This window comes from Triplophysa rosa, linkage group LG24, assembly GCF_024868665.1.
Source record: "Triplophysa rosa linkage group LG24, Trosa_1v2, whole genome shotgun sequence".
Taxonomy (NCBI): Eukaryota; Metazoa; Chordata; class Actinopteri; order Cypriniformes; family Nemacheilidae; genus Triplophysa; species Triplophysa rosa.
The window spans coordinates 6,348,944-6,359,149 of record NC_079913.1 but is presented as its reverse complement, the minus strand read 5'-3'; the positions used below and the strand labels follow the sequence as shown (position 1 = coordinate 6,359,149).

At 38.3% G+C, this 10,206-nt stretch overlaps 1 protein-coding gene across 1 annotated transcript; it reads right to left on the bottom strand.

Annotated features, from left to right (window-relative positions):
- Positions 1–298: 298 nt before the first annotated feature.
- Positions 299–10,066, bottom strand: cntn1b (contactin 1b). The gene is made up of 24 exons (XM_057323618.1): positions 9,912–10,066; positions 8,524–8,596; positions 7,889–7,930; positions 7,610–7,736; positions 7,309–7,490; positions 7,125–7,220; positions 6,589–6,795; positions 6,307–6,406; positions 5,861–6,042; positions 5,643–5,767; positions 5,410–5,527; positions 5,173–5,323; positions 4,664–4,791; positions 3,557–3,729; positions 3,352–3,475; positions 2,913–3,080; positions 2,481–2,630; positions 2,217–2,287; positions 1,872–2,103; positions 1,674–1,786; positions 1,413–1,602; positions 1,210–1,325; positions 967–1,123; positions 299–879 (listed from the first exon to the last, which is right to left on the bottom strand). The coding sequence occupies exons 2-24, from the start codon at positions 8,576–8,578 to the stop codon at positions 797–799; spliced, it is 3,090 nt and encodes a 1,029-aa protein (XP_057179601.1). The 5' UTR covers positions 8,579–8,596; positions 9,912–10,066; the 3' UTR covers positions 299–796.
- Positions 10,067–10,206: the final 140 nt, after the last annotated feature.

The following is a 10,206-nucleotide window of genomic DNA, read 5'->3' as shown; positions in this document are numbered from 1 at the left end:
ATGCTAAATTATGCCTAATTTGCAGTGCATTGCTTTTATGTGTATTTTAATATTATTGCGCTTTATAATGATTTTTTGGTGGCCAAAACACCTGAATACTTACAGTAACAATATTTCCAAGAATGTGATTCAAATGTGTTTTGTTTATACATAATATTGAATAATAATGGGTTCTCTTTGGGAATGTAAATATATATATTTTTATATAAAAATATATATAACTATATTGTATAACTAAAATCACATTTTTTTAATACTGGATTAAATATCAAAATCACGAGAAACACCAAACTAATGTGACATTTGCTATTTAATGACAAATAAACAAATGGTGTATTCACAAATACTTAAAATAATAAAACTACAAAAAAACTCTTGTCAAATTTAACACGCTGACACAAATACATTTAAACACATTTTGAAAATAAACCAAAAAAAAAAACGTGGACAAAACGGTGTATAAATAATTAAGATTGAATAGCGTAAAATATTGTGGACTGGAATACTGTGGTGAAATAATCATTAACATTTCCCGACACCCTGTTTTTATATATAAGGTTTTAAAAGTTGATTGTGGCCATTTTGTAAGGCAAAAATTATTTTTTTTCAGTCTGTGATCAATACATTTATTAGAGATGGTTACCCAGATTAAGGCTTGAATTAAAGGTGAGGAAAGAAAACACAAAACTACACTCCTAAACAAAGCCTAATCTGCACCAAGAAATCCTTTACGAAGTTGTCTTCCGCAAAGTGACAAACACAGACTATATTAGCATTGTGAAACAGTCAGTTTGACCTAAAGACTTAGATTCATCCAGCCCAAAGCCAACAGAACGAGAGAGACCAGGCTGAGCGATGTAGCACCCAGAGCTGCTTTACCTGAACAGGAAGAAAACACACAAAAAAAAAGATTCTGGGAGAAGGGCGATAAAAAGTCTTACTGTAAAAGAGAAATGAAGGACTCACCTTGCACTCTGATTTGTGATATGGGTCCATCACCTCCCTCACAGCGTGCTCTGACCTCAATGACATAATCTCCAGTCTCTGGCATGGAGAAGTCTATGTAGTGTCTGCCCGTGGTGTAAAGCTTTCCGTATCGCTCGCCTTCCTTACGGAACAAAATCTGAGCAAAACAAAACAACTTTCAATACAGTTGTTTCAATAAAGCAACAAGTGCACATCGTACCAAATCACTGAAAAAGTTCTCACTTTGTAACCCTCCACATAAGACTCGTTCCAGTAGTTATAGATGTGATCCCAGTACAGATAGAGCCATTTGCGGTTGAAGCTGACATATTTGTACACTCTCAAACGGCGACTTGGAGCTGGAGAAGATTATACAAGCATAACAATACATTCAATAATGTAAATCAGCTTGTCTAAAATCTCCAAAATCTGGATTGAAATCTTACGTGGTCTTCTTGTGAACATCTCACAGTGTTCGCTGGGGGGCCCGAGCCCGGCCCCATTGAACGCTCGTACCTCTATAAGGTAGTGAGAGTCAGGTCGCATGTTTTCCAGGCGTGTTTGGTTAACCATTCTGTGCACCAGCACTCGACAAGCAGCCGCTTCGTTGTCATCGTATTTTCTCCAATAACGAATCTGGACACACAGTTGTGTTTTTTAGGTTAAAGAAGTACAGTTCGAGAGAGCTGTGATGGATGGATGCTCACCTGGTATCCGTCAACCCAGTTTGGTGGTGCCTGATAGACGGGTAGCCACCAGACTAAAGCTTCTGTGGAGGTTACCTGCCGGGCGTATACATCTAATGGAGCTTCACTTGGTGCTAGAAATAAGGAAGAGAACAAAGATTCAGCTCATTTTTAACTAAAAACTGAAATAAAATCAAAACCAGCAGGAGCGGTACGAACCGTGTCTTGGGGAGAAGACCACTGAGATGAGGCTCGCAGGTCCTTCACCTTTGTTATTAAAGGTGCTCACTTTCACCTGGATCTCAGTGTCTGGTGTCATTTTCTCTCTGTAGATGTAACGTCTGGTCTCCGGATCCTCCACGGTCGACCACTTCCACTCGTAATCCTCGTGCTGCTTGAACGCCACAACGTAGCCGAATTTTTTACCGAAGAAGAACTGAGGATTCACAGGCTGCAATGGATCGAAGGACATGAAGCGAAACCTGCCATTATCCCCTGGTGAAGCTTTAAAAAATGTCTTCGCGATAAATAACGCTGTATATATAGTGGAATTGAAACACTTACGCTCCAGGTAACTATGAGCTCTCCAGTGATTCCCACTTGGCCGTTGACGTCAGTAGGAGCCATTGTTGGCCCTGAGACGAACGAAGACTGGGTGAGAATTTACAGTGTGTCCCTTACAGGCTTCCATACTTAGACTAATCTTAGCAAAGAGAATCTACCAGTGATATATGGTTAAATGCAGGACATATTTTCAATGATTAGCCATTATATCTGTGCAAAATGTCTTTTTTAAATCAAATAAGCAGATTGTGAAACAAAACTCACTGGCATCCCATGTCTTGATTTTAATGGAGGGGCGACTGCATTCCCCAGCTCCAAATTCATTGATGGCATACACACGGAACTCATATTGCATCCAGGGGTAAAGGTCAACCACGGTGGCCGACTCCGCTGACCCATCCAGAAACACCGGAGCTTTAAAAATGGAAATACAGTATTTGTTTGGTCCAAAATGTCACCTTTTAATCTCACCAGGATATAAACTTTAGATTGAGTTCTATAGACGGTACCTCCACATCCTACACACACAGAGTTCTTTACACTTGAAATAAGTTTGTCATATGTCACAAAACAACTGCACTCTTCACTAGAATCAAAGTCTATCAGGAAAACATACAATTTCTCTTTCAACAAGTGTTCGACACTAGTTAGTTGACAATGCTAAAGTCGGTTTTTGTCTCCCTCTGGTGGACTCACTGGTGGATGCGGTTTTCCAGTCTTCAAGGTCCAGCGCATAGAAGTTTCGTGTTTGCACAACATGTTGTATGAGTGGATTGCCATGGTCTGATCCCAGACACCAACGTAACTTTACTGATGTGTCTCCGATCTCTTCCACGCGGACGCCCCCTGGCTGTCCAGGCAAACCTGTCAAAAACAATCAACATGACACATGTAATGTTTAAGCTTGGCACTCAGCTTGACCAATGTAATACCAAGTTTTGACAGAGCATTTATGCAACAATTAAACCGGTTTTTTTTTGGTATATATTTATGCTCATTTTTACATTTATGCATTTGCCAAACACTTCCAATAGTATGGCTAATACCTCCAAAGAGACGTACAGTGCATTATTTTATAATATAAATGGACTTGCATTGCTAACACAATATTTTGAAGTCATCAGCGTCAACCAACCTTTGACAAAAACATCGGCTTCCGCAGTGGCGTTGTCTACTATAGTCTGCGCTGTGCAGCTGTAACGTCCAGCATGCTTCGCCTGAATGTTCTTAATCAGCAGATCTCCACTGGACTCGTGACCCTGTGAATACACATTGACATCAGGTTTAAATATTATTTAGTACACCTGTACACCGAACACCTGTTATTCCTCTCTAGTTACCCTGAGCAGCTCATAATGATCCCATTCTGTGTAGAAGTTGATGATGTGAGAGTCCACGGTCCAGATAAAGGTGATGTCCAGACTGGGGTCATAGGACGCAGAACATTGGAGAACGATACTGTCACCAACAACCGCTTCAGAGACTGATGGAGCTACAGTGATCTTGGTGGCCTCTGAGACAATTAAACAAGGACATAAATGCATTTTGCATACTGTATATGCATGAATATGGAAGTATGCTTATATTCACACTCACGTTTAGAGATATAGTGTACTGCACGTTCATAAAAATAAGTATACTTTAAATTTATTTTATGAAAGATACTGAAGGTCAAGTATGTTTTAATTATACTTTATTTAGTACATTAGTATACTAAGTATACTCATTTCAATGTACTAGTATACTTGAAAGTGTCCTGTTTCAATACTACTTGGGCCTAAATTGGCCCACTTTTTACTGTGTAACAGTAAGTGTAACAGTAGCAAACTTTAAGTACACAACTTGTTTACAGTTACATTCGTGTTTGTACTGCAAATATACTAAGTGAACTTATACTGTACTTATAATTTACCAGTTTATAACATTTGTTGCACATTTATCTAGTTATATGTTCTCAGTTAACTATAATAAGAATACATATAGTAGAATACTTAATGGTTTGATCTTTTGGTATAGACGGTTTCATCGAACACATGCACTGGCCCAAAGTTAACATTTATTTTATATTTAATTTATATTAATATTTTATTATATAAATATAAATAAATAAATATCTGTGTGTTTTAATATTTATATTAATAATACAATTAAAGTATAACTCAAGTATGATTAGGTGTCATTTTAATTGTTTTACGTAATTTTACATATATTAAGTATTCTAAGTATATAAAAAGTACGTTTAAGTATACTTTCTTATTTTTAGTTTAAAGGAAGTATACTAATATCCTTCGAGTCCTTCTTTTTTGTAAGGGGATAAGGTGCAGTGAACCCAAAAAATATTATAAAAACGAACATCTGCAAATGCCGCAAAAAAGTTTTTGTGCATTTATTAAGGTAAAAAGTCTACTGTCTTTACTGTTTAAACTGTGTAGATTTCGCTGTCTCACCGGTGATAGTGAGGGTCCCTGTGCTGTTGCCTTTGCCTCGGTCATTCTCAGCATAGCACGTGTATGAGCCCTCGTCGCTTTTCGTTGCGTTCAGAATCTCTAGAGAACCATCATCCCAGATAAGCATCCTACAAAATGATGAGAAAACGTGATCTCGCTCAAAGCTCCAAAAAACGTGGCATCTGTAGTTTTGATCTAACGGACTTGTAATTTACGTAATACTAGAAGATTAATAAGTCTGTAAGATTTTCAATTTTTTTAAATTCTTTATAAGAGATTATCAGGTCTTCAAGGAACACAGAGAATGCTTATATTTATGGTTCTATACTTTTAGTTTTTCGCTCCAGTCGACAATTCAATGAAACTGCATTAGAAAGAATGACCAGCCTTCAAAATAAGGCGAAAGAAAGCTAACTTTGGAATTTCATGACTATTTTTGGTATATCATCTTGTCTTTGTCTTAAATGATGTTACAAAGACACTCCTGGCAAAATGAACAGCTGACTAACCTTGAAGAGTTGTTTAGCAGTTCTGAACCTCTTTTCCAGATAAACTTGGGTTTAGGAGCAGCGCGGGGTTTGCACTCTATCACCACGCGTCCATTTTCAGCCCCTAGCAAAATCTTTTTCACTGGATTGTAAATGAATGTTGGTGCACACGCTGTGAAGAGGCGGTTCAAAACAATTACACCAATTACAAATCCCAGCCACTCGAAATGACAGTAAAGAAGTGGTCACACAACTCACAGACGACCCGTAGCTCTGCATTGGCATAGATGCTCCCCCATTCGTTTTCAGCAATGCACTGATACATGCCTGAGTCTTCAAACGTTAGACTGGAAAATTTAAGCTCCCCTTTGCCATACTGATGATCAGAAAAAACAAAGCACAACACACAATCTGTATTATTTCATCTCTGTTGTGTACTTCTTATACAGCAATCTGAACAACTTGATGTTAAAATAAAAAAGCCTATTAACTGAGTAGCCATCCTTCAGCCAGCGTATCCACGGTAACGGCTTCCCCACAGCGACACATCTCATAGTGAGCTCACTGCCAACATCCCTCTCTGTGTCATTGATGTGCTCCGCCCATTCTGGTGGACCTGAAGAGAGATCACATTGAAATCGAAATATCTAAACCGAATTAAGCAATACCTTTACACGCTATTTTACACATCACTCTAAAATTGGATTACCTTCTACATAGAGCCACTGGCGATACCAATCCATCCCCTTAATGTTGAGGGTCTCGCACTCGTAGCTGCCCTCGTCTTCATACTGCACATTTAGCAAGTGCAGCAAAGCTCCATTCATGCTGACTTCGTAGTTGGGTGGAAGATCAGCGTCTAATTTCCTCCAGCGGATGTGTGGGAGTGGACTAAAAGGTAAACACTGTGTTTATAGGATCAGGTTAAAGATCAAACCTGAACAAATCTATTGCTTTTAAGGGAACTTAAAGGGAAATTCTCTCACCAGTGATTCATTTACTTTGAGTGAACTTTCATCAGTAATTTATGTTATATATTAAGTGTAAATATTTATTACCACAGTCTACTGTATATATATATATCAAAGTACCATGTTTTTAACATCTGATATCAAGTTTGTTTTTATAAAGAGAACAACCGCTTTTGTGACTCACTTTCCAAGGGCAAAGCACTCCAAAGTGATGTTCTGATGCACCAAAGCATATGTCTTGGGAAATTTAACACGAATATCTGCAGGATATCTCTTCACCTCCTCTGTGTTAAGTCAGAGAGGAAATGGTTCGGTGGGTCGTTATTTTCTCTTTAAAACACAAATTGGTCTCAGTACAACACTTACAAGCATAATTCTGAAACGATTTCAGCTTGCCAAGTTCTGCGGCATCGCAGGATCTAGAGTGACACTGTTTCTTTAATCAACACAATGTGAACAGACTCACTCTCGATTTGTGGAATCAGAGGTATGGGCATGCTGAAAACACTCTTGCCGATGGTCGGGCTTGACACAAAGCAAGAATAATTCCCAACATCAGAGGCCTCCACTTTAGCGATGTACAGATTGCCAGTGGTCTGAGACACAAAGCGCCTCTGATCGGGGATGATGAAGTTGGGAAAGTCGTTGTAGATCCAGCGGAACAGCACCTCGCCTAAGAGAAAAAATGCAGAAAATAGTAACTGGATTGTGCCACTTAAACTTCTTGCAAAAAAATCCCTGATTATTTCACAGTATTAGTAAATTTATTCATTACTGAATTTGTAAAAAAAAAAAAAAAAAAAATTTTAGAAAAATAAAACACAATTTTGTTTATGCTTAAATCACGAACAAATATTTTAGTGGTAATGAAAAAACTCTAAAATAGTTTTACTTTTTTATCTCTAGCTTTTTGGTAAAGAATTATAAGTCTGTTAGGTCACTACTAATAATCTCTTTTGTTTTGGTAATATTTTGTTAAACCGGGTTGCGTACAGATCTTACCTGGATAGCGAGAGGGTGGAGAACACAGTAGCACCGCCCCCTGACCCTCCTTAACATTCACTGCCTCCCTCTCATCTGTAGGGAACTGATTCAGATCTGCAGACAGACAAAAATAAGTTTCAATGTAAACATGATGTTCAACACTCCCAATATCAGATTATTATAAACAGAATCTGTCACATACATCCAAACTTGACGACGGCCTCCTTGCTGATGACCGTTCCGTACACATTATTGGCCACGCAAACATATTTCCCAGCATGCTTTCCTTTGTCTGGGTTGGTGATCACCAGGTTTCCGCCCACCAGGCTAAAGTGCTCATCAGGCTGTTCCATCAGTTTAATTTCCCAGTTGTTTAACCACCATCTGTGACCAACAATGAATCATAAATCAATCTTATGTGGAACCTTGTCTCATTCGAGTGCCAACAACTGTTATTGATATATACAGTATGTGTAGACAAATAGACAGATTAGACAGATTACTTTATAATGGCCGGTGGGTTGGCTCGCACCCTGCAGTTCATGGATATTTTGTTTTCTGGGGAATCCTCTGCGTACACCGTGTCCAGTGGTTCCTCCTCAAATATAGGCCCAAAGCCTGTAGCCTCCTCTGAAGAACATGACAAAGAGAAACTCTTAACAAAAACTATTAATTGACGAAAACCTTGTCAACTAAGAATTCGAACCTACTGGGTTAAAAAGAGAAATTGATGTTTCATGCATAAAGTTTGCGGTGAATGATACAGAACTGGAAAGACTCACTGTCAAAGATTCTGGGTTCAAAGATCCTGGGCTTAATCGCAGCTGAAATGAAAACAGGTCTTTAAACATTTTATAAACATTTTAAACTTTATTTTCACCTTTTACACTTAGTGTTATATTTATTGATCGAGACATCCATTAAAGAAATATTTGTAATTATTACATACACTGTGAAAAAAACAGTTTTTTACAGTTTGTTTCTGTTATTATACAAATTTTCTACGTACAATGCCAACAAACCAGAAGTTTTTTTACAGATATTATTTATGTATTTTTTAAATACGGTAAATAGAAACTTACAATTACAGAAAAAGACTGCAAATTTACAATAAAAACTATTTTACAGGGAAAACCGTTATTTTATAGTTTATTTCTGGCGCCCCAGCTGTGCCCAGCTGCCAGAATTTTTTTTAACAATTACTTAAAAATATGCTCAAAACTGTAAAATTACAGTTAATAACAATTGATTATATATATCCTGATATCCTGTCATTTTACAGAAAATTTCTGTTTTTCTTTACGGATTTTTTACAGTGTAGTGTTCACATTTACTTAGCAATCTATCTGAAGACATAATCTAACATTTATAAAACAAAACGTTTTTTCAAACGGATAACATTTCTTGATTCCCTCACCAACAGACAAGAAGAGGGTGGAGAGGACGGACAAAAGCATGGCTGGGGTCACCATCTTGATGATGAGTCTACCCTGTGAAAGAGGCAAACATGGAGTTTGTACGTATGCTCTCTACCTTGCGTTGGCTGACTGATGCCAAGAGGCCAACATTAACCTTGTATTCCATCCTGAATCAGCAATCCACACAAACATCGCAGCAAAACACACACCCCCACACACTGCGGTATAAAGAAATGCACAGAGAATAAAGCAGAAAAGGTAAATCTGAGTCCTAGTATTCTAACATGCACTCGTGCGTGAGAATGCAGTTTTAAGAGTCCAGCTGACAGCCTCCTTGTCTTTGCTGACACATGCAGCATGTCTCATCTGCTACTCATTTTTATACATTCACTCTACTGGTGGTGAGCAGGGACATTTGGTGTTACACACCAGCATCTATCCTGTCTGGCAACATATTTGTCTCTCTGTCTAGTATCTAACCCATCAGTATCTTTACACAGTGAGACTGTCCTGAACCAGGCTAGCACAAGTGGTCAGCTTCTATCCATGTTTTTTTCACCAATCTGATCTAATCTTATTGCATCCTCTGATCTGCTCCTTTATACTTGGATTTAGGTCACAGCTCATTGTAAACTCATACAAGGGGAGGGGCGATCAAATGAACTCTAAATACCACATGTCATTTTATCATAGTCTTTTAAATAATATGCTACAGGAATATGGATAAAAAATGGATGATTTTTTTACACACTGTATTTAAAAAACTAGCAGTCTGATGAGTCAAAAGGCAATGCCAAAAAGATGCCATCATAACAAGTGTGTAAATGGTTAACTATTGTTTTTGTTTTTGTTTTTATTGAGCTTTAATGAATGACAGGAAAGCCAGGAAATAAACAGCAACAGGACTATTAGAAGTAGTAGATTCATTAAATTGTAATTCAATAAAATCTACAAGAAGTTTTCACATTTTATTACGCTCAACCATTGACAAAATGATGCCAAAGAACTACGTCACATATGCCAGTTGTCCCTTAGCGCCGCCTTCCGACGTCATACTGTCACTACAATTTCCACCTTGTTACTAAGGAAAAACTTATCCGTCCCGTTTAAACTTTACACAAGTAAACATTAGGCATACGTCATAAATAAACCTATCTAAGATTATTTCACAATACCCTGCAAACGCTTCCGTGTCTAAAATTACCAGGGTAATTTTTTAAGGATAATCTGACTGGACAGCGGTACAGACATCAACCCTTTTCTGCATTGCGGTATTGCTGAACTGCTTTCATCCGCACTTTCGCTTACAGAATAAACTCTAGAGCCCTCATTTCTCCATCAAGATCATGCAATCCGTTACGCAGCATCATGTCAGCTGCACACTTACCGAAGGGATGATTTAAAACGACAAAGGTTCCTCCCTAAATCCCGCACACCTGGATCAGCATCGTCCCGCAACCAGACACGGAGACAGACGGCAGGGTACCAGTCTGCTATTGGATGAGATTGATGCTGCGCATGCCAGCACGCTGCTGGACGGGGTGATGCTAGTTTGTGCCCATAAACTGCTGCGGTGGAGCTGATTTAGTGAAGGCGATTTTAAGACATAAAGCAATCGAATACTCTTCAAATTTGAGGTTGACAAAGAGATGACACACACATAAAGGACACGAAAAAGGCTT

Coding starts and splice junctions, on each gene's coding strand:
- cntn1b (XM_057323618.1), bottom strand. CDS start 8,578: ATGGTGACCCCAGCCATGCTTTTGTCCGTCCTCTCCACCCTCTTCTTG. Junction 6,796..7,124: donor TCCACCCTCTCGCTATCCAG/GTAAGATCTGTA, acceptor TTTTTCTCTTAG/GCGAGGTGCTGTTCCGCTGG. Junction 1,787..1,871: donor GGTCTTCTCCCCAAGACACG/GTTCGTACCGCT, acceptor CCTTATTTCTAG/CACCAAGTGAAGCTCCATTA.